The sequence below is a fragment of the Protomyctophum bolini genome (genome assembly GCF_963924005.1).
Source record: "Protomyctophum bolini genome assembly, chromosome: 6".
In the NCBI taxonomy this organism is placed as follows: domain Eukaryota; kingdom Metazoa; phylum Chordata; class Actinopteri; order Myctophiformes; family Myctophidae; genus Protomyctophum; species Protomyctophum bolini.
This window is the reverse complement of record NC_137867.1, coordinates 31,552,742-31,577,636: the sequence shown is the minus strand read 5'-3', so window position 1 is coordinate 31,577,636 and position 24,895 is coordinate 31,552,742. Positions and strand designations below refer to the sequence as shown.

General features: G+C 41.9%; 1 protein-coding gene across 3 annotated transcripts; it reads left to right on the top strand.

Moving 5' to 3' along the window:
- Positions 1-6,573: 6,573 nt before the first annotated feature.
- Positions 6,574-22,479, top strand: disp3 (dispatched RND transporter family member 3). Of its 3 annotated transcripts, XM_080765965.1 has the most exons (20): positions 6,574-7,571; positions 8,265-8,484; positions 9,925-10,061; positions 10,670-10,804; positions 11,210-11,370; positions 11,532-11,671; positions 11,819-11,916; positions 12,045-12,209; positions 17,007-17,168; positions 17,252-17,410; positions 17,504-17,643; positions 17,740-17,909; positions 18,010-18,140; positions 18,272-18,459; positions 18,564-18,690; positions 18,777-18,922; positions 19,420-19,579; positions 20,735-20,848; positions 21,168-21,340; positions 21,551-22,479. In XM_080765965.1, exons 1-20 carry the CDS (start codon positions 6,578-6,580, stop codon positions 21,905-21,907), a joined length of 4,077 nt encoding a protein of 1,358 aa, XP_080622091.1. In that variant the 5' UTR covers positions 6,574-6,577; the 3' UTR covers positions 21,908-22,479. The 3 variants fall into 3 exon arrangements, with proteins under 3 accessions (XP_080622091.1, XP_080622092.1, XP_080622093.1); XM_080765966.1 differs by lacking the exon at positions 10,670-10,804; XM_080765967.1 differs by lacking the exon at positions 17,007-17,168.
- Positions 22,480-24,895: the final 2,416 nt, after the last annotated feature.

The window sequence follows — 24,895 nt, the reverse complement described above, 5'->3', positions numbered from 1 at the left end:
CTAAGGACTCTTTGTGTGTTTCTTTATACGCTATACACTAACTACAGCAATTGCTCACTATGATAAGATCTATTGAATCATTCATGATCCAGCTACACAGCCACTGCATGTGACTCGACTCACTATATTTCCCCATATTGATCCCAAGGGGCTGAAATAGTCTGTTAGTCAGATGAGACTGTCACAGACTCCCCAACGGGATGAAGACAAAGTGTGCTGCAGAGTGCCGAGACAGATTGACTTGCAGTGACACTGGCACCACAGCCTCCAACCCCATTATTTATTTGCCTTGGTCACTGCCTGTCAGTGCCACTGAGCTTTAGAACCATAGGAAATGTACTGTAGATGCCAGATTGTTCTCTGATGTGCCCATTTGGATGATAGACTGGTCATTTCTGTGTTTGCATGTATTGAGGGGATGTAAGCTTGAGTAAAGATGGAGATGTGAGGGGATAGTTTAATAGGATATGACTGAGTAACTGGAGGGCAATAGCATCACACAGGGGGAGTCATTAATGTTAGATGAGAAAGAGACAGGATTATTATTCTAAACATGGCTTATGGTAAAACAGAACTAGAGGCATTGCTTCAGGTAAAACAACTAGCACATGAAAGCAAACATGACAAAACTCATACCAATTACATTCTTTCTGTATAAATACACATGGCACCATATCATTTAATAATTCACAAAAATGTAATGCTCATTCACTTTAGTGCAGGTGCAGGGCAAGGTCAAAAAGAAAAAAGTCAGCACAATTGAATAGCTTGCTGCTACACTTACACTGTGAAACACAAATTCTTCAACCACATTGTGTGTATTTCGCATAGCAAACGTGTTGGAGCAGCAAGATTTGTGGACCTTTTTTGCCATTATTTGTGTTTATGGTAAATGTTTATATTATGTTCATATAATTTATTCAGATGGAGATAAGCATTTTAATTAGGTTCGGCCTGAAATATACTTCTGCTCCAGGTGATTCTTCTAAATTGCTGGCACTTTTTCTCCTACTGTAGCCAGTTATTTTGATTACCCTCATATAACAATCCCCCTCCCAGCTGAGACTAGACAAGACTAAACCAATTCTAATGTGAGAGGGGAGCTCTGCTGCCTGTCTCATGACACAATGCTTCATATTGCCCATATCAAATCAAGTGACTGCAGGTAAAACCACCCCTGCCCGCTTTTTAGGTCCCTTAAAGAGTATTCAAGCTTCACTGTCCATCCACCCGTGGTATGTGACGATTTAGACACAGCCACCCCCACCATCTTTCCTTTAGTGAGCCAGTCAGGAGACAAGGCTGAACAAAGCCATGAGAGAGGAGCTGCTGAGGGAGTGAAAGAACTGACTCTCACTGACACTGTCGCTTGGACAACCGGGTAGAGACCAGTAAGGGAAACAGGAAAGAAGGACCAGAAATCATAAAGGAGTAGAAAACAACGCATCACTAACCACTGAGACTAGACTGAGGATTTCAACCGAGTGAGGAAAAGGAGGGTATTTCTTCCTCCAGTCGTTTCTTGTGTAGTTTACATTTTTCTGTTACATCCCTTGGTGAGTTAGAAACTATGTTAGTAAATTATAAAACAAACATTTTTATTCAGGTCACAAGAATGTACATAAAGATGAAATTGCAGAGCACAAGTTCACCTCAGAAGAGGACAACCTAGGCCTGAACATTTAACCTGTAATCATCTCAACTCATCAGGTCCAGGTAAGACTGTTGTTCACGGCTCACTGTTGTTTGAGCACATTTAGACAGGCATTGGCTAGTATCATGATCAGATCATTGTAGATCAGATATTCAATTAATGCTTGAGTAATTTGCTTAATTTATATTAACTCGCATCTATAAAAACATATGAAGAAAGACAAAGGTTTATTACATCAGTGTAGGGCAGGCATAATAAAGAGTTGGTGCACTGCACTGTGGATGATAACACATGTTCAGTAGATAAGCTTTAGGATGAATGATTGAATGTGTCTGTGCAGGCATAAACTAACATTTATGTTCAATATAATACCTAATTTTACAGTAGTAATTATTATAGTCAACTATTATACTACAGAATTCTAGCAATTCACTGACATGTATGTTCAACGCAATGTAAAATATTATTATTATAGCCTTCTAATATAACATTACACTACGGCACAGTAGGTTTTTGGGATGCTTCACAACTAGTGTGGGGACCTTTTATTTCGATTTTTTCACTGTGGTTGTGCACGCATCACTGTTAACAAGCCCAACACTTACATTATCATAGGGGTAATGGGTCATATGAGGGACCAAGAACCTCAAAACCGAGTGACTGGGTGTGAAAAATTGAGGCATCACTTCCAGTAGACATTACAGCTCAGAACTCATACATAAGCATTAACCACTGTGCTGAATATCTAAAGAGCATCCCTTTAACCCATTCTGACCTGAGATCAGATTCATACGAGGTTTCCACTGGACACAAACTGGTCTGATTAACCCATTCTGACCTGAGATCAGATTCTAAAAATGTCAGTCGTTCTTCGAATTTTTCAAAAATAGCAGACCTACAAGCTCGTATCGCGCCACTCGGTGGCGCGATATGAGCTTGTAGATCTGCTATTTTTCAATAGCTAAAGCATAACACGATGCTGACACCAAAATGGGTGCCCGGTCAGAATGGGTTAAACAAGGGGGTATGCTTATGTACACCAGGCTGAATGTGTGGGGCAAGATACAATTGGATGAGATGGAGGGAAGATGAAAAAAAGAGGGAGGGGTGGGTGAGATGGTGTGGGCTATTTTTAGCTGTTGTCAGTAACGAAGGTTACAAATCACCCACCTTTTGTAGTACTAGGTACACACATGCACACACACACACACACACACACACACACACACACACACACACACACACACACACACACACACACACACACACACACACAGGATGTAATGAAAAAAGGTGAAAGACAGAGACAGCCAGAGGAAAAGTGAGAGATGGGTGTACACACAGTATGACTGGAAGTTGAGTTTTAGGCGTTCAGACTCCTCACAGAATGCACAGGGATGGCACAGGAACACACAGTACATTACATTCTAGCATGACACAACCAGGGATAGTCTCTTGAGACAGACTGTTTTTCCAATGGGTTCCCAGATTGGTACATACCCTTTTTTGTGAAATACAGTTTACCCATTTATTCTTATTTTGGTATTAAATTATGTGTCAAGTGTATTCTGGCTTTGTAATCCAAAATTTCAAACAACCTATGCCAGGTGATTTCCATGTGCCCTCTGGGTGAATTAAGATGTGTCAATTAGTGAGAGTATTGTTTGACTGGTTTGACTATTTGAATACATTCAGACCTGCAAGGTTATGCACCAGATGAAGCACGCAACAAAGGCCATATTCACCTAATTGGGTGAAAATACAAGTCTGTTTTTTTGCTTCTAAGCAATTATTATTTAATAGAAAGCAAGAAAGGGAAAATAAAACCAGGAGAATGTCTTAGCGCCAACCCCATCCAATGAATGTGGCTAACACTTTTAGGCTAGTCATGATAACTAGCTATATATAGCTCACTTTTAAGGATGACAAAATCATGCTGACTGAACCATTTACAAGACTGCTCATGCCCATGGATACAGCTAGACCCTGCCAAATTACATTCTACTTTTTAATCTACACCTGCACACATTTTTCAAATTGACTCTAGCTGTACTCACAATCATTGGTAAGAAATGGGAATGTTGAATGGTTTTGGCAGCTTGTAAACACATTATTCATTCCCAGCTCAGTGCTGAATGCAACTTTGCAGTTGTGCGTCACTTATAATTAATGTACATTAGGTGTGTAGCTGGCAGTGAGGAGGGCTCAGATTCATCTACAACAGAACAAAGGATTTCTCCCCAGGCCCTATCAGGGAGGACATTATTTGATGTTGATGCATCATAGTGGCAATCTTGAAAAAGGCTCCACCATACAGTATCATAGAGTGGTTCTGAGACAAGCCATGTGATATAAGTTCACTAATGCTTTGCAGCAATCTTTTGAAGAGTGGCCGAAAGTATCGGGCCTTATTTTTATGTCTTCCTTTCACTTTTCAATGTTGAATCAGACATTGGTCTGGGTAGGTTAGAGCAAAAATTAATTTAATGTCCCCTTATTCAGTTTAGATGTTAATAATTTGTTTGAAGTTGATTGCTGTTTGAAGTTGATTGCTGTATAGCCTATATAGGACGCTCCACCATATCTCTCTCCTTTCCCTTCTGTTTTCTTCTTTCCATTGATAAATATATCTTCAGATGAAATGGGTCAAATAGTAACATTTTGACCATGCAGTAATTGTAATCTACTGCAGTTACAGTAGAACATAATATTAATCATATACCTGTACATTACATTTTGAAAGAAAGTTTAATTCCCCAAAGCTCTTAATACATGTCTATTTGGATATAATTAGTTGCCCGAATTAATTCAGGCAACTTTTAGAGTCCCTGTGAATTGTCATGTCATGTGAGTGAGTACAAGTACATCATCATACTGTACTAATGCAAGTCTCAAAGCTTGAAAGTCGGTGCAAAAACACACTTGCAATTCCACAGAATTGTGCTTTTCTAGTTGTTGTTTTGTTCAAAATTCACGGAAAGTAATCATGGTAAATCACTCAGTTTATGTACGTTAGCTAGATAGATTACTGGTTACCATTATATAATGCAACAATATGACAAAGATTACCTTCCCTATCTTGTTGATGAATTTGTCCTGTAATGGGGCGGTAAGTTCATATTCACATTGTGTAGAGTAGACAGATGTTGGTCGTCTGCACACTCCCACTAGAAGATATATTGTTGCCCTTTTCTGTCCTTGAATGAGTGATATGGCGTTGATTATAGGGGGTGTTATGCAGATTAAAATGTGGTTTTGTTGCATCTACAGCCCTATTTTCACAGCGTATCATAAATCAGGGGTTTTCCATTGAATTGTTCACTTAGGGCACGGTCATACCGCACTTTTATTCTACCTCTGAGGGCGGATTCTGCCAATGCATTTCAATGGGAATGGAGCGGTTTTGCTCCCATTTGCTGATTGCTGCGAAACAACGCTCCATTTCCCATTGAAATGCATTGGCAGAATCCGCCCTCATAGGTAGAATAAAAGTGTGGTGTGACCACGCCCATATGACCTTTTTTGGGTGCCCTATATAGAAATATCCAGGTCTGTTATCAGGTCAGTATAGGATGTCAGTATTGGTTTTATTGCTTCTGAGAGCCATATGCCTAAACTACTCATTCACATCTATTGATTCAATAATAAAATCCAATTGAATTTTGTTTCAGGATGGATTTTCACTTTAACAAATGAGCTGATCGCATAGCCATCTAACACATATCCAAGATTCACTGCATAACCCGGCTAACCCCATCTAGCCCCATCTAAAATTAATAGATGACTTACAAGTTTGTATAGCAAGCTTACTGACACTTCAATGCAAACTGAACTCCATGTAAAAGAAAAGCGCCAATCGCAAGACATAAAAAACATTCCATGGCTCCCTCGAGTCACACTCATCTTACCCATTGGCATTAATTACACAATTGAGTTGATTTAATTTGCTACAATTCAGACAAACCCAAGTTGACTGCTGGAAGTGATACACAGAACGCTGCCACCATAGTGACCAGATACTCTTGGGTAATGTTGGTGTGCACTGCACTGCTGACAATGAGAAGATTTAAATCAGAGCTCTTACCCTGTCTTAGCCTTAAGGCCCTATATTGTGATCAGCATCTTAAAACAGGGCTCAAGTCAGCTGCTCTCTGCATTAGTTAGAGTATGAGAGCATATGCAATGACACAAGCTGTTTGAATGCACACAACAGTTATACCCTTGGTTTGCTGGCTGTGTTCTGCAAAGTTCACGTCCCTCCATTCTGACTGCCAATGTCAATGGCTGTCAATTGTCAATTATTTCTTGCACATGTTCTTCTCACGATGAGAAGAATGGTGTCAATAAAGTGTATAGGTGTACTGTAGGTCAACAAGCAGTTCTGGAAGAACTACGTTGATTTTGCTTTTTAGTTTTCCTTATTGTTTTATTTGTATTTTTGAGGGGTGCCAGCCCCTCCTATGCCCAGCTTTGAGTGTTTGTGTAAACACGAACATTGTGTAAACACAAACATTGAAGACAAAAGTGAGGACTCAAATTGTGATTGGCCAGATCTGAGATGATGTATGATGATGTATGAGCGCCCCTCACTTCACACGGGTGTGATTTTTTTTAATGTAAAAGTAGCAATACCCCACAATGTTGTACTCTGTTTCAAGTAAAGGTTCTGCATTCAGAATTGTACTTGAGTAGTACAAAGGGTAAAAAGTACCCATTATGCTGAATGGCCTTACCTATTTCACAATCACATTATTATATTGTAATTAGTAAATCACTTTAATGTTGCAGCTGGTAAAGGTGGGGCTTTTATTACTAACTAGTAAATAAAGCTGTCAAATAGCCTAACTGTAGTGGTAGCAAATGTACCACCATTGCCTATTCAGTGATAATCAAGTGATGTGTTTCTCTGCGACAGGTGCCAACATGGACTTTGAAGATGAGCTGTTGGTATTTCAAACCAGCTGGCGGGGAGAGGAAGAGGAGGAAGTGGAGCACGAAGAAGAGGAAGTTGTTCCTCAAACAGCAGGAGGAGGGAGCTGCCTCTCTGGACATACTGGAGTGTGTGGGCTATGGAGGGCTGTGGGCTATGCATGCACACAGCCCTGGACCAGTGCAGTCATTTTAGGGGTAGGAGTCTTGCTTCCCTGCGCCCTGTCGGCCTACATGTTCCTCTACTGCCCCCCACTGGACATAGACCTCTCTTACACTGCCTTTGAGGTCCATAGTCACTTCTCTGCAGAGCGGTTTGATGCCCTCACAGTCGCTATTAAGACTCAGCTGGGGTCATGGGACAGACGAAGGCGTGATTTGGATGACGGCGAGTCCACAGCCCTGCTGGATCTTCTGTTGGAAAAGCTGGGCAGGCAGGGAGATGCAGCGTCACAAAATTATTCTACTTCCTTTCCAAATAACCCATTACAAACAGAGGCTCGTCACAAGAGAGCAGCTGAGAGTGGAGATAAGAGGACAAAGGGTTGTATGAGCACATTGAGCAATGAACAGGGGACGGAGACTCACAAGAGCTTGACAGGTAGTAAATCAAAGACAGGAGAGAGACCATGGGGTAGAAATAGCACTCTGCCTCTCACCAGAAAGCGCAGATTCGCACCAAATTATTCATACTTGCAGAGCCAGGCTCTGTGGAGGATCGAGCTGGTGTTTGTGGCTCAAGGGGAGGGCGATCACAACATCTTCACCCCTGAGCGTCTAAAGACCATCCACCATGTGGAGCACTTGCTCATGCAGCACCCCCAGTTTCATCAGTTCTGCTGGAAGCCCCTGGAGGTATTGAGGGACCTACCTCTGGGGCCTTCCTACTGTTGTCCACCAAGCTCTGTCCTATCTTACCTCTTCCCCAGTGAACAAGGAGGGAAAATCTACTATGATGGCATGGGCCCTGACCTGGCTGACATCCATGGTGGGTTAGGGTTAAATCTACTATGATGGCATGGGCCCTGACCTGGCTGACATCCATGGTGGGTTAGGGTTAAATATACTATGATGGCATGGGCCCTGAACTGGCTGACATCCATGGTGGGTTAGGGTTAAATCTACTATGATGCCATGGGCCCTGACCTGGCTGACATCCATGGTGGGTTAGGGTTAAATATACTATGATGGCATGGGCCCTGACCTGGCTGACATCCATGGTGGGTTAGGGTTAAATCTACTATGATGGCATGGGCCCTGACCTGGCTGACATCCATGGTGGGTTAGGGTTAAATATACTATGATGCCATGGGCCCTGACCTGGCTGACATCCATGGTGGGACTAAAAGTCACAAATGTGTCAAAAATAACAAAAGTATTTTAAAGCATGGGGGGGGGGGGGGGGGGGCATCACCAAATATCACAGGGCCTAGAATTGTCTACAGTGTGAGATTATAGATCAGTAATGTTTGGTATTCATAATACGAGAAGTACAGTAGGACGTAAGTGGTTAACATGTCTGATTAACAGTGTGCGCAAATGTGTGGGTGGGTGTTCAGCTTGTTTCAAGGAAAAAGCTTGGGGGTCACTGTTTTAAATGCATGTTCTCTCCCTCCTCAAAGAGTGGTATCCTCGTGAGTTGGTTGGTGATGGTTCGCCTTGTTTTCGGTTTATTCCGCAGGGTCTCTGAGTCTGGCCATCACACACCCACAGTTCTACTGGTACGTGGATGAGAGTCTGTCCCCCGAGCATCTCTCCTCCTCGCTTCTGCGCAGCGAAATCCACTTCGGAGCTCCGCTTCCATCCTACTACTCTGTCCAGGACAGAGCGGAAGAGCAGAGGAGCCGCTTCAAAAGCTTTGTGGTGCAATATGCTAAAATCCTGGCCAAGCAATCCACCAGGTAAGCACAACAGGGACAGCGTGAGAATATTCACTAAACGATTGCAACTGTTGCTACACAATGGTATAATGTCTTACTCTTTATTGATATTAAAGAACATCACAAAGTGATAATTTTATCACCAAGTGTTGCATTTATGAATATGTACAGTATATATAATTATTATTGAGACATTACTGTCAGTCAATTATACCATACTTCTGTAAAATCTTCCATACAAGAGAAAGCCTATTATGTATTATTGTTGGAGTTTTAATACAGAAACACATTTTAAATCTATGGAATGTGTAAACTTTTGAAGCTCAATCTCAAAACCACCCTAAACGCAGATAACACCTTATAATTCCAAGGTCATGAATATACATAGAGCTTTGCATGCAATGCATATTTTACATAAAAACTGTGGGCCGGGGGCCATGCACTGGTGGTCCATGAGGAAGTGGGCCCCCAACTAATTGGCAAAACAATAACATTTTAATGATAATATATAATATAAATTTCAAAATAATAATAATGTAAACTAGAAAGGTGGCCAACTTGCGCCTTGCAAGCAAGTAGGCCAGTACTGCTTGCCAGTACGCACGCACGCACGCACACACGCACGTACGCACGCACGCACGCACATACATACATACATACATACATTAGGTATGCGGTCTAGCTTAACTTGGACTCAGGGGGGTGGACGCCTCTGCCTTGCATAGTCCCCAGTGAATAGGCATTTTGCCCTTCACTGGTAACCTTATTTTGGATTTGTTTTAAATATAGGAAGGTTTTATGGGCTGGGCTTTTTACTAAAAAGCCCCCCCTTTTAAAATACTACACACATACATACATACCCACCTACATACATACATTTCAGACGTTTTAGCAGTTTTTAAGGACCCACTTTTAGGCCAGTGCACCAGAGCAAGCTTTTGCCTTTTTTTAAACCCCACCCATTTTAACCAAATACATACATATACATACTTTAGGTATGCGGTCTAGCTTAACTTGGACTCAGGGGGGTGGACGCCTCTGCCTTGCATAGTCCCCAGTGAATAGGCATTTTGCCCTTCACTGGTAACCTTATTTTGGATTTGTTTTAAATATATGAAGGTTTTATGGGCTGGGCTTTTTACTAAAAAGCCCCCCCCTTTAAAATACTACACACATACATACATACCCACCTACATACATACATTTCAGACGTTTTAGCAGTTTTTAAGGACCCACTTTTAGGCCAGTGCACCAGAGCAAGCTTTTGCCTTTTTTTAAACCCCACCCATTTTAACCCAATACATACATATACATACATCAAAATACGACCGACATACGCAGCCGAATACAGTACTTGCGCACTCTGCTTGCGCAAGTAAAAACATGTTATGGAAAACGTACAGAATTGTCCTTTAGATCAGCATGATGATGTGTGTGCACTATGCACGTCTCTTGGTTCAGCCAGGTGAAGGTGCTGTATGGAGGAACAGAGCTGTTTGATGATGAAGTGAGACATACCTTCTACAATGACATGATGCTGGCCATCATCAGCGGAGCCTGCATCACCGTGCTGGTCTTTGTCCTCACGTCCTTCTCTGGTGCAGCATGACTCTTATATAATTATCATGTACCCCTTCATGTGTATTAAAGGGTATAATGTCTATGTCTGACGTCATAGATACGTCATAGACATTATACTCTGTCTAGGGGTCACAATCACGACATTTTACTTACTACACATTCATCTATTGTGATTAACAATTTAATTGTGTTTTTGGCTTTGAACCCTGGAACATGTTTTGTAAACATACATTGCACAAGGCAGACAAATAACTTAAATATACAAAGCAATGACTGACTTATTTAATTCATTTATACTTTCACAGCCCAATGACAAAGTTCAGTGCAAACTGACAATAAAGTACTATATCATATCATATATCATATCATATCATATATCAATGAGCTTGTAGATCAGCTTGTTTGAACATTTATGAAAGTTTTTAATGTGGACACAATTATGTAAAATAATTGCAATTATCTTGAATAATTTCCATTAGGTTTTATGTAATAATTGTGACTGGCCTTACCCCATATTGTTTAAATAGGCATCGACCTCCTGAACTATCAGTTGTCAGTCTGTTTCAAATTTGACAGGTCAAATGCTGATATACTGATACTTGTTTGTTTGTTTGGTCTCTCACAGTCTTTCTGACATTCTTTGGACTGGCTAGCATTGGATTGAGTTGCCTCGTGGCTCTTTTCTTGTACCATGTTGTCTTTGGTGTGAGGTATCTCGGCATTCTTAATGGAGTGGCTGCCTTTGTTATCATTGGAATAGGTGAGGAGACATTTGTATACGCCATAATCCTTGTGTTTTTATGTGTACACAGAACACAACCTAGTGTATAGGGTTTCCAACTACCGTAACTCAAATTCAAATAAGGGACACCTGGTCGGACGTTCCTTATCTTTAAAACAATAAGGAACGCCTAGAAAAAGATCAAATCTCACTGTATATTTGTACTGTATATTATATTAAGCACTTATCAGGGACATGTCTTTTAGTTTCCAAAAAAGGGACTATTCCTTATTTCAAAAAGGGAGTTACCTACTAGTACCCTACTAGTGTACCAAGAGAGATTCCTTATGTGTGAATGCATTCGGACAAAGACCTGATTCAGACTACAATATCACAATAACTATGGAGGTCTCTCTGTAACTCTGTCATTCTCTTACCTACCAGGTGTGGATGATGTATTTGTCTTCATCAGTACCTTCAGACAGGCCTCTCATCTGCATAAGCCAGAGGAGCGTATGGTGTACACAATTAAAACAGCTGGTCGAGCAACATTCCTTACCTCCTTCACCACAGCGGCTGCTTATGCCGCTAATACCTTCTCTCAGGTAAACAGTAAAACCTAACATTTAATAGGATTTGAGAATGTCATGTGTGACTTACTCTCCTAATGTGACAGAAATACCGCTCTCAGAATTGTGAATTGAATGTGATAAGCACAAAAGGAATCGCTCAATGTCCTCTGCTCTTATTTTTAACTGCCAATTAGATTCCAGCCGTGCATGACTTTGGTCTGTTCATGGCCCTCATTGTCAGCTGCTGCTGGCTTTCAGTGTCCATCCTAATGCCAGCTGCGCTGTGTATCTGGACCCAGTGTGTTCAAGACCAAGAACATGCCTGGTTAAAATGGTAAGGCAAGGTTTCCTTACTTCTCTCTGAGTGGCAGTTTGTACATGCTTAGTGCCACAGTGAGTGATATGTGATTTCTGTAGCTCTCTCTCTCTCTCTCTCTCTCACTCTCTCACTCTCTCACCAACCTTCTACCTCCTGTTAAAGGTGGAAGTCATTTGCGGGCCTGTCAGCGAGCCACAGTCCTTTGTCGGATGATGATGATGATGTGGCACTCTTGTCAGTGGAGATGGAGCCAGGTGAAGGTATTACCTCCCTGGTATTGAATGAATGATGGGTGAAGAATACGTGATGGGTGAAGAATGAGTTTGGCCTGTAAAACACTGCTGTCCAAGGCACGCAACACTGAGCACAGCGATTTGCCTCTCCCCAGGGTCCTGTGACGCAGAAGGAGATGCAGCCATCCTGTCCCTGTCTGTGGAGACACCTCTCTCTACCTCAGGGCAGCACAACGTGGGTGTGGTGAGCACAAATCTCCAGTGGGCACTGAAGCACTTGGTGGCAGAGCCAGCTGTACAGAAGCGAAAGGCTATTCTAGGTGAGAGTGACCACCAGTGACCACACACTGCAAGAGTTCACTTAGATTTCAGCCTGTTCACAGCCTGTTTCGGTACCCAGCAATGGAGAAATGGCCGGGTCCTCACTCTCTAGATCTGACCCTCTCACACTCTCTCCCTCCCCCTCTCCATATCCTTCTCTCACTCTGTCTTGGTGTGTGCGTGTGTGTGTGCGTGCGTGCGTGCGTGCGTGGAGGAGTTATTGAGTTTTCCTGCACACACAGACACAGACAAGCATACACACACACACACACACACACACACACACACACACACACACACACACACACACACACACACACACACACACACACACACACACACACACACACACACACACACACACACACACACACACACACACACACACACACACACACACACACTCACTACTGACTGACAGCTGTGTTTTGTTATGTGCCGCACTGATTTAATTCAATGATGGTGATGTTATTTGTCAGTTGACAGTTAGTATACAGTAGTTTAATGGAGAGAATGAGTGAAGTGAAGCTTCATTTAATGTAGAGTAACTAGCTTGTTCAAGTACAGCCAGAGATTATGTACAACTGGTTATCACATGCTAGAGTCTGACATTCTTATGTCTGATTCTGTCGGACTCTGACTTAACACTGCTTGGTCTCATTTGAATGTGCACAGAGTAAAATGGAGAATGGCTCTTCTGAGTGCACCTTTCTAGTTCATGCCATTTCCAAGCAACTTTATTCCCTCCTGAGGTGGAATTAAAATTGAGCAAGCAGGTGCAATTCATTGTTCATACACCCTATTCAAAAGTGATTTTAATTGTAATTGTAAGTGGCTCTGTGTGTTTCCCTCCGCTGTTCTATAGGGTTACTTGAAGTTTCAAGATTAAATTATTCATTACCATTTCAATGAATCATTGATTGGAATTTGTATTGGTGTGTGAGAACAACTTCTTGATTAGAGTGGGTGACAATATTATCACACGAAAAGATGAAATTACCTACCTAGGTTCCATCCTGGAGGCAAATCTTTCCGGTGATAAAATGGCCACCAACGTAATCAAAAAAGTCAATCAAAGAACAAGATTCCTATACAGGATCTCCTCACTGGTAAACAAAAACACCTTAAAGACCCTAACAGGAGCCCTAGTACAATGTTTCTTTGACTATCCACCTCTTGGTACCACAGCACCTCAAAGGCCCTTAAGACAAGGCTCCAGACTTCCCAAAACAAACTTGTCAGGTTACTACTTGGCCTCACTCCACGAACCCACCTCACCCCTGCCCATTTTGACAGACTGGAATGGCTTAGGGTTGACAACAGAGTACAGCATCTTGCAATGGGCCTGGCCCACAAGATTCGATACAGCACCAAGATACCCATGTACCTAGCTAAATACTTCCTTAATGTCAACGAAGTCCACACCCATAACACCAGACTACTACTACTACTACAACTAACCATGTGCAACCCAGATTCGGCACAAACAACGGACTAAATTATTTTCGCTCCTATGCCACCAAAATGTGGAACGCCCTACCAACAGTCATTAAGACATGCAAATTCCTTGACTCCTTCAAAACCACTCTCAAAGGGCACCTACGGACGGCCGCAATTCGAAACCTGAATCCCCCCCACCCCTGTTTCCCCTCACTGTATGTACCTTTGTTTCTTTCCGTTTTTTTACCTCCCCTATATGATGATTTCCTGTTATTTGCTATATAGAGTATATTTGTACGTCTCTAATTGTTATGATGAATTGAACATGGTGGGCCCTATCTACTATACAAGTGAAAAGGTGTACCCATACTCATTCTTCATGCTCTATCTCCGACCGAACCACACTTTCACCACACATCTCTATATGCAAAATAAATTCGCCACCCTCCCCGAACTGACATAGCCTATTTTTTAGCCGTTCAAGTTTCTTATTTACTCTGCAAATATTACTTTTATGAAAATCACGATCGAGCCAGCAGATAAACGGGTGCCACAACACGCCGAGAAACAAGGAATTTAACCACGCTACTTGCATACACTGCAACTCGCTTACAATTCGCAAACCTGGCAACACTGCCTGCCTCTTACGTCACCAGCTCTGCTCCTCCTGGCCTCCGTAGTCCGTCGCGCTCACAATCTGTCGCAGCCATCTTGCTTTTCTTTTGGATGGGCGAGTGGACATTTAATGCTAATAAATTAATTATAGGTCCAGCAAGCAAATCATGATGGTCTGATTGTGCTCAATAGGTCACAATAACATTCCGAAATTAGGTGTTGTGTTTTGTATGGCATTTTCCCCAGTAGTAGTTGCATATCTATCTCAGCTTTTGCCTGATAGCACACATGCTAACGTCAGCAGCCATAGCAACATACAGTGTGCGCAGACATAACATGAGTTGTTTACAACACAAACACACGGCCTTTTCACCACGCAATACACACAACAGCTCGGGAGTTATTAAACCGAACGTGGACGCTGTTTCAGTGTTACATTTGCTGCGCATATCGGAATAATTGTAACGGCATGCATGATAAATGTAACAACGCTAAAAAACACCATTAAACATATCGTTTTCACCTTAAAGCTATTACATTTCATTGAAGCAACTCCTTAGCATTGTTTTCATACCATGGATGTGATAAGATAATGTATCAAACATAAGGGAAATATTAAATAGCATCGGGTGTACCAGTTTGGCCATTTCTTTTTTTTCAATGGGGCAATACATTGATTAAACAAACGTTTGATTGATTGAGTTGTACAACGTTATACAACCCTAAACTAATTTTAGAATACACTACACAATACAATACAATTTTAGAACATATTTTGCACGTTCCATTTTTTTACTCAGAGATCCCTTTAGCTACACATGTAATATTTCCAGGCAACGGACCTACACATGTCAGCTACCATAAACCACTTCAAGTTATTAGGACGAAATAACTGACAGGAGTGACGGTGCTGTGCTGTGAGTAAACTAATAGGGGAGAGCCGCCAAGGATGTAACATTTTGCACGTTTCATTCTTTTACTCAGAGATCCGTTTAGCTACACATGTAATATTTTCAGGCAACGGACCTACACATGTCAGCTACCATAAACCACTTCAAGTTATTTTTTTGATAAAACAGGTCGGGAGTTATTCAACCGAACGTGGACGCTGTTTCAGTGTTACATTTGCTGCGCATATCGGATCAATTGTAACGGCATGCATGATAAATGTAACAACGCTAAAAAACACCATTAAACATATCGTTCTCAGCTTAAAGCAATTACATTTCATTGAAGCAACTCCTTAGCATTGTTTTTATACCATGGATGTGATAAGAAAATGTATCAAACATAAGGGAAATATTAAATAGTATCGGGTGTACCAGTACCAGTTTGGCCATTTCTTTTTTTTCAATGGGGCAATACATTGATTAAACAAACGTTTGATTGATTGAGTTGTACAACGTTATACAACCCTAAACTAATTTCAGAATACACTACACGATACAATACCATTTCAGAACATATAATATTGGCCAATATGTCAAATATGTAAATATTACATATAATGGCATTGAATGGAAGCGGACCATTTGTAACACATGTTACAAATGACCCGCTTTTGCAAGTTTTCTTTGCAGTTGCTTACAGACCAGAATGAACGTGAATTCCGTCTAAACACGATGCAAACTAATGAAGAACATAAGCATGAACACATCCATGTGGATTTTTATTCACCAACACCAAAGACAAAAATTGTACCACACATATACTCCAGGTGTAAAATTAGACGCATTTTGAAGGTAAACACTTCAAACTTCAAACTCCTGGCCACGTAGAGTACGTTGCTGTACACATACTGACGCGATGGCGTCATGGTGGCGTTGACCAATCAAGATATAACGTCCATGTTACAACCGTGAAGCGTTACAACCTTGGCGGCTCTCCCCTACATTTGTTACTAACATTAGGTTGTGGCGAAGTAGACACGTGGCCAGCAGATACTGTGTTTTGGACAAACAGGCTAGGTATTGGTGTTGATTTGGGTCAACTGGACAAACAGCGTGGTGTTGTTTTGTGTCTGTGTTTGTGTTGGAGCGCCTCAGTGTGGCCGTACAGGTCATGTGCAACCTCTTCCACAGAGAGATGGAGACACTAAATCTCAGCTGGACAAACATGTTTGCATGCATGCATCGCTGCCTTGCATGCTGTGTGCTACTGTTGAGTCTGTCACTTACTTTGACTGATTTATGGCATTGTCTTTCTGTTAAAATCCAACTATGTTAATTTAAGAACTCTGGGCATATAGGTCATTGTTTATTCACTGTGCACACGTGTAGCCTATTGTATGTCAGACTGTATGTCTGTCCCACAGTCACAATCCTTTAGTACTTAGGCTGTGGAAATATTCAGGACAAAACAATGGTACATTTCCAATAACCCATTCGTTACTACATGTGGAGTCAACTCCCGCCATTTATTTCTTCCCATAGTGCGTGGCAAAGTCGCTCTGGGATGAGTGCGCGCGTAGCGCGCACGAAATTCTAGTTTTAAACAAGTGTAATGCTTTATGGTGTCGTCCACAGCTAAGTTTTGTTTTGAGTTGTGCTTGAAATGTACTTTAATTCTCCAATCTGATAATACTGTACATTCATCAATCAATCAATCAAGTTTCTGGTGCATTAAAATAACAAACAAAAACACTAGGTTTAAGTTCATGGCCTGAAATGATGATGAGATGTAACGTCATCGTCCTTCATTGTTTACCATTGGTTTACCATTCGCTTTCTCCTCGTCCCCAGGTGTGTACCTTTTCATTCTGCTTTTATCTGCTGGTTGCTGCTGTCTCCTGAGGCCTGCCACTCATGCTCCCCTATTGTTCCGTCCTGACACTAACCTCCAGACTCTACTGGCGCTGAGAAGCAATCTCAGTGGCCAAGGCATTGCTTGCCCCATGTGCTCTGGTGAGACCTTCTGTATGTCATAGACGGAGACCCATTCTCTTGTCCAGCACTCTGATCTCTAAAATGTGCATTGTGTCATGCAGGAGTGTTTATGGAGAAGCCCCATTCTTTGTCCAGTCCTGCTCGCACGACCACTTCGACATTCAAGTTTTCCACCCACCCGGGACATACGCATAGCCAAGCAAATTCCACTCTGTTTCAGAAGAATCCAGTAAAACCAAGTTCTACCTCCAACACTACAGGTAAAGGATTCTGTGGTTCTTTTTGACAATACTTGTAAAACATTCCGTGGAATATTGTATACAGGCCAACCACTGTTGCACTTGTCACTGTAGGCCCGTTGATGACGGTATTCATCTCAAAGTTGGAGTTAGGAGTCTCTACCCCAATTTACCGCTACTCCCTTAATGCCAGTGTTCCCTCACCTGCATGGAAGCTGTTAAGCGTAGAACACGGAGAACTATCAACATTTCAGGTCAGGAAAGAAAACAAACAAATTAGACAAGACTAACTATATGTGTCAATAAATGAACCCTAATCACTTCATGACTAATCTTGATTTTCCTACTAGGCTTATAATCAACCTCACAGCAACTATAGCACCCGAATGACGGTGTGTGTGTCCCATGTATATCGGCCCAATCCCAGTTGGATGATCTCATCTCATGCGTGTGACCCCCACCACGGGTGGACGTATGATTTCTCTTTCTACGTGGCATCCTCTCAGCAACAGAATAGCAGGTGAAACTAAATGAGAGCTTGAAGGAAAGCATGCATGAATTACGTTTAGCTGGTGGATTTGTTGTTCACAGGCAAGATGTGAATTATATGTCACCTCCAGGAGGCTGTACTTTGCACAGCAACGGCTGCGACCTCATCCCAGCAGGGTGTGTGGCAATCCACCTGGCTGTGGAATCAGCTTTGGGCCTAATGGACCCACAAAGGGTATCTTTTATGTCCCCATCCCCGGTGGTAAGTGAGGAATGAGGTGTCAGAAAGCATCATTAACACAAAGTTACTGAATATCTTACCTTAGATGCTCTGCTTTGGTTTTAGCACGTGTTTTAGATGAATGCTGATTTTTCTTTTTTCTATTTTCAAAGATCCTACACTGGCTGCCAAAATGAAACATTCATCCAAAACCTCTGGCTTCAATCCGTGTTTCAGCGGTGTGTGCGGCCAGCCAGCAGTGCGTCCTCTTGTGGACACCGGTGCTATGGTGTTTGTAGTGTTTGGAATCCTGGGGGTCAACCGAACCCAACGCACAGAAAACCATGTAATTGGCGATATGGTGAGGTGCACCTGTTTCTGTGTGACACAAAAATCATTACAGTACAACCACATTTTTAATAACTTATTATTGTGGTATTGACATCTACATAATTCTCTCCAAAGGGCAGTGTTATATTGGATCCAGAATTTGATATTTTCCAAGAGATGGGGCATCTTTGTAAAATCTGTAAAGTCGTTAGTGCAAATAAACAACTTGTGAAGCCAGGAGGAGCCCAGTGTTTGCCTTCAGGTAAGACAAAACATAAAAACTACATTGACAACTTTGGATGAAATATGTCTCTAATTTATTACAGTCTCCTCTCCTCTCAATCCCAGGCAACAAGCTGTCCTCTATTCTGCCTCTTCTGCATCCTGAATGTCATTCTCTCCCTGAGCCCAATCTCCTACCTGGACAACTGTCTCATGGAGCCGTGGGAATGCATGGAGGCAAGGTTCGCTGGCTCTCAATGGCCTTTGAGTCTGTGAGTATAGCCTACTAATATATTTGTAGTACTCAGCGCAGCAGTGGTGGATAGTGGATAGTAACCGAGTACATACATTTACTTGAGTAATGTTCTTTTATTTAAATTTTTAATTTGTCGAAGATTATTTATAACACAGGTTTTCTCAGGATTGTGTTGCCTCAATGTATCAAAAACGTATAATAACAATAATAAATGTGTATGTGGTTACTGGTTACACCATTTGACATTTTCAGGCGCATTCTGAATTCTTCATTGTGAACAATGGTGCAAATGCCTTTTCAAATTACATAGAACCAACATGACTATACATTTTTACAATGTCCATTTTAGCAAACCTGATATATGGCTTTAAAATGTATTTGATAAAAAATAAGATTTATTAATTTATACTTTGACTCAAGTATAGGAGTTGAGTACTTTGTCCACCATTGGTATTCAGTGCCATTTATAATAATCTCTGCCTCCTCTATTCTATATTTGCTGTCATTCCCAAGACCACGTACAAGGGGAAATCCTCCTTTCAGACCTACTCAGACTTCCTCCAATGGGAGACCTTCATCCGTGAGCAACTTGCTGCTCTGCCGCCAACCTCTGCCCTGCAACGAGGTTTCCAGACCTGTGAACACTGGAAGCAGATTTTCATGGAAATTATAGGCAAGTGTGACTGGCATGTTGCGGGCAGAAACCTCTCCATATTCAATTGTTTTCCTGTAAATTAATGCCTTACTTCATTACACTAGTGTCACAGAAAGGTTTAAAAAATAGCCGATCTAAAAGCTCACAACACGTGACAATGCGTAAAAGGGACACAGACAGATGGGTACAATACAAGGGGCGGCTGCGGCTCAGGGGTAGAGTGGCCAGATGGGTACCGCAAGGTTCCCAGTTTGAACCTGCCGGGCTCCCCCAGAGTTAGTGTCGAAGTGTCCTTAAGCAAGACTCTGAACCCCTAATTGCTCCCGATGTGCAGGTTGGTGCCTTGCATGGTTTCCTCCGGCATCGGTGTGTGAATGTGTGTGTGAATGGATAATGCACAATCTCTTTAAAGCGCCTTGGATAAAGGCTCTATTTAAATGCATTTGTACTCTCAAAATTGTACACTCAGAGTGAAATTAAAATGTTTGAGAACCACTCGTATAATAATTGTATAGCAGAGTCCACATAGTCCACATACTGTACCAGCTCTGACAGTGTGATATTTGTATTTTTCCAGAAACGGTTCCAAATACGATGAAACCGATTCCGTTTCTTCAATCTCGGAACTGGGTTGGAAAAGGGAATGGTTCCAGGTCCAACCCTATTCCTGAGTAGGCCAGTGCCCAACGGGCAACAGTCTAGTTTTGTGAATTCCTAATCTCAGATCCACCATTCAGCCCATCCTACAATTAGTCTTGCCTAACCCATTGAGACCTGAGGACGATTCTAAAAGCCCCTTCTAAAACCTAACCTAAGGTTTCTGAAAACCTTCAAATTCTTATTCAAAACATAAAAAATATATAATTATTATGTTACTACATGTATAGCAACAACAAATGAGACACAGAGGTATAGCTCCTGGATTCAAAGGTATAAAAACGTATAGGTTGCATCATATAGAGTTCCACACTGATGTTTTTGACAATATAGCATAGTATTTCACTAGTTTGCACATTTCATGACTATTCCCTTTCAGACAACAGAGACACTGTCATGATTAATATACTGCATATTGCTTATTTGTTCCTGGGATGTGTGTTGCAATTTTGTCATTGTGTTTTGCACCTCCAGGCCACCATATTTTCAGTGTGTGCCTGGTATTTCTCCCTGTAGGAGTGGAAAGTGCCCTCTGGAGTCTGCTGCTGTCTCTGGCCATCTGTGTGGCAGCTGTGTCTGTATTTACTGCTCATCCACTTCTGCTACTGTCAATACTGCTTACCATTCTAGGTAAATGTGCGGGGACTACAGTCTGGAACTTGATATAACTGCATGATCAGTCATTTTAGATTTGAGCTATACATCATTTTAACCACTTTAAATGGCTATTCTGGAAATATACAACTTCATAGCTTGTAGATCTGCTATCTGCTTTGAATATACTCTTAAAGCGAAAATGTTTAACTTCTGGGGGTCCCTGGAACAAAATATTTGGTGGGGTCCCGGACCAGACGTTGAGAAACAATGGATTCAATTACATCCTAGATGTCCTTATTTCCCTGAGTTCAGCTTGATGGGATTGTAATTGTGAGCTCTTAATTCTTTGTAGGAGTGGTTTGTCTGGTGGTGGCAGTCATGTACTTGCTGGGCTGGGAAATGGGAGCAGTGGAAGCCATCTCTCTGTCTATACTCGTGGGCTCTTCAGTCGATTACTGTCTGCACCTAGTGGAGGGATACCTATTGGCCTGGGAAACCGTTCCCTCCACACTGGGACACACTTTGGTATGTGCCTGCTCTGTTGATCACCGTTATTCAACCATGATGAGCAATCTGAACAAACTTCTCTCCAAGGGCTTATAATCAGTATACATAAAGCTGTGTCAAGCTGATGATGAGTCAGTTTCGGTATTTAATAGGGAAATAATTTCCCTGGGAGCCATAAACAAATAGGAGTGGCTCCTTCCATTCATCAGCCTGTGCGTTGTTTTTCAGGGCCTCGCAGAAAAGAGGCAGAGGCGGACCCTGGAGGCAGTCAACCATGTGGGCGTTGCCATAGTGTCCAGTGCTGTCACCACAGTGATCTCCACGATTCCTCTCTTCTTCTGCGTCATTGTGCCTTTTGCCAAGTTTGGCCAGATTGTTGCCATTAACACAGCCGTCTCCATCTTGTTCACACTGACTGTGACCGTGGCTATGTTGGCCAGCGTGGCCCCTGGCAACTTCACCAGACCTCCCGGGGCTGTGCTTAAGGCCAGCCTGGCTGTGATGTTGACCACAGCACTGGGAGCTGCCCTGTGCTGGGCAGGAGGACAGCTGGGTCCACAAGCCTGGAGTCTAATCACCATGTAAACAAAGCTGTTGCTCTGCCAATGACAGTCAAGCCACTGCTTTACCTCTCTTCAGTAGAGGTGGACCAAGAGGACAAGCTGCTAAATGCTGTCTATTCTGTGAGAGTTGGGATTGGGGCAGAACGTCAGATCATTAACATGTTGTACATTACAACTCAGAGATGTCACAATATCTATTCTACAATTACAAACTTTTTGTACTGTAATAAGGTATAACAAGCCGATTACAAAGTAAAATATTTAAGCTAGTATTGATCAGTGGACTCAAAAAGTAAAATCCTGTAATTCAAAGTAGTAAATTATGATTTTTGGGTTGAGTATGCGTTGTTTGACATAGGCCTACTTCTCTGTCACATGCTTACTTCAGCCTGTAGTTGGAGATGACACATTGATTGTTGATATCGGGAAATGTTTTATGATTCACTGACTGTTCTTTGACCCGAGTGTTTGACCGACACTGACCAAACAGAATACTGCACGTTGACATTCATAGTGATAAGTGTTTCTGATTAATCTCTGATTTAAATTAGCCAAAATAATGTTATGATACATCACAACAGCTCATTTCTCTCGTCTTACTTATCATTCCTTGGATGTGATTTTTCAGTATTAAAGGTATATTCAGTGATTTCACTCAAAAAGCCTTAGGTTTCGTTTTTGGCTGTGGGACCTAAGCCTTCGTCCAATCAGGATAGAGAGTCAAAAACGAAACCTAAGGTTTTTTGACCCCCAGGGGTTAACTGGGGACAGGGAGGAACTGCTTATATGGTCAGCACACTCTATAGTAGAGAGGATTATCACAACAAAACAAAAAAATAAGTGATATTTGAATTAAGTGAAATCACTGAATATACCTTTAAGTCATATGTAATATAGGTTACACCAATGACATTGGTATAAGTTGTAACAAACCTTTTGTTAAATGTAGTGTGGTGTAATGTTTAAATATGCTGCTCTCACACATTTTTAAATGTATCATCTATTTGTCCATACCCTACCTAACCAGTGCGCGCTACTGACAGGCATGTAGGGAACACAACATGATCAGTGACAGTGTGTGGTCATACTGTCACACTGCCAGTAAACTTGTTCTTAAGACTTCATGCATAGCATAATAGGCTATGTCAGTACATTACATAGTGCATCATAGTTCTTTCAAGTTGTTTTTATGTACTAAGACCTCTTCAAACTGTTTATTTTTAGTGGAGGTGCTCCTGGCACATGGCCAGTTTAATTTGATGTCAGCCTCTCAGGTGTAGCCTCTACTTTTTCTCCACAACCCTTGACAGTACTTACTGTGACACACTTTGCTCTTTCTCCACTGGTCCCAGACATGTAGAGCTACCCTGCAGGTAAGGTCAAAGCTGTTTGTCAGACTACGTCAAACAATAATGGTTAGAGAGGAGGAGTAAGTCAGTGTTCACTAAGAGCAGTGAATATTGTGTGTGCATTACTTGTAAACATCAAATAAAGAAGGCACAGAAAGCCTCTGGTATTTTCTTGTGAAAGCATTGCTGTCTGTCCCTCTTTTTCTCTGTATCCACATACAGTAAGTTTTAACACAGTGTAGTAATGGAACGGGAAGCAGCTTGACAGCGAAACAGTCAGCTACAGTAATAATTCTAATTGTCTCCGCCAGGCCGCAGTTATGTTTTACACCCTGTCCGTCCATCCGTCCGTGTGTCTGTGATTAGCTAATCTCCGGCACTGTTGGCTTAATCGCAACGAAACGGTGCACACATTCCCTGGATGCCAGAGCAGAACCTCTGCCTCAGAATTTTCAGTTTGGCCTGTTACAATAGCGCCACCAGGAGACCGATTTTTGCTAAACACATTTATTGACAGTATACAGTGTATACAGCCAGACTAATATATGCTGTTCTACAATACATGTTCATTGTATTGTTTCTGTATTATGTGTAACAGGTTGATTCTCAGTCCCACAGAAGGTGCACATTCTGCTGTGACATGTGAATTAATATCCTTGTGTTTATCTATGCAGATGCTGTAGTTGGGAAGCTGCCTTGATGGCCTGAAGAGAGCTCTGATTGCTTGTGTTGTTAAATGTATTGTGATTCGCTGACTGCTTAGCCAGGGGTGGAGTCAGGAGTCTATATAGAGGGAAAATGGCTCAGTAGAGTTTGTGCTGTCATGGGGAGAGGTTGACACCAGTACCTCTCAGACAACTTCTACAGTCTCAACAACTACATCTCCCAGAGTGCATCAGCTGCTAGATGGCTGCTGGTGCTCATTTGCCTGATTGAACACCTGTTAAAGGCTGATGGTGGTGACACTCAAACAAATATCAAACAAGATGGCGGAATAAACAAACCTATAAAGGCTGATACAGACAGCCACAGACACACACGTCCTTGTGTTTATTAATATAAGCCTTTATAACCAACCAAAGGGTGAAATAATGCACGTGCGTGAGTGCATGAGTGCGTGTGTGTGTGTGTGTGTGTGTGTGTGTGTGGTGCACACAGCAGTTACATCAACAGTGGATGATCCAAACACAAATCAGTCTGACTAACGGACCAATGACGGACGGACTAGTTGAACAGGTGACCGGATCCAGTGGGCGGGGCTTTGGATTTAAATAGGAGCGGCCATGTTTTTTCCCAGCATGCTGTTTGGTTTGGGATCCACTTCATGCTGTCTGTGAGCAGAGCTGTTTGTTCCAAGGTAAGAAGCGTTTGTTTGAGAAACACGGTTTTATCCTTGAGCACTGTTGTTGTTTAGACATTAAGATGATTTATAGGACTGTTTATTGTTTAAACAGAGTATTTATAAGACTGTTGTTTATTGTGACACTAAATGGACAACAATGTCAGCAATGTTTGTCCTTTAATAGGACTCGTTATTTGGCCTTGGGCCTCGATCACACAAAAAAAACATTTGTCTTGTCTGTTTAATGGCCGCCCCAATGCATTTCCAATGGGAGGCACATGCTTTGACCAAACATTTGTGTTTGATTTTGGGGGGCAAT

Coding starts and splice junctions, on each gene's coding strand:
- disp3 (XM_080765965.1), top strand. CDS start 6,578: ATGGACTTTGAAGATGAGCTGTTGGTATTTCAAACCAGCTGGCGGGGA. Junction 11,917..12,044: donor GGAGATGGAGCCAGGTGAAG/GTATTACCTCCC, acceptor GCCTCTCCCCAG/GGTCCTGTGACGCAGAAGGA. Junction 18,691..18,776: donor AGCCCAGTGTTTGCCTTCAG/GTAAGACAAAAC, acceptor TCTCAATCCCAG/GCAACAAGCTGTCCTCTATT.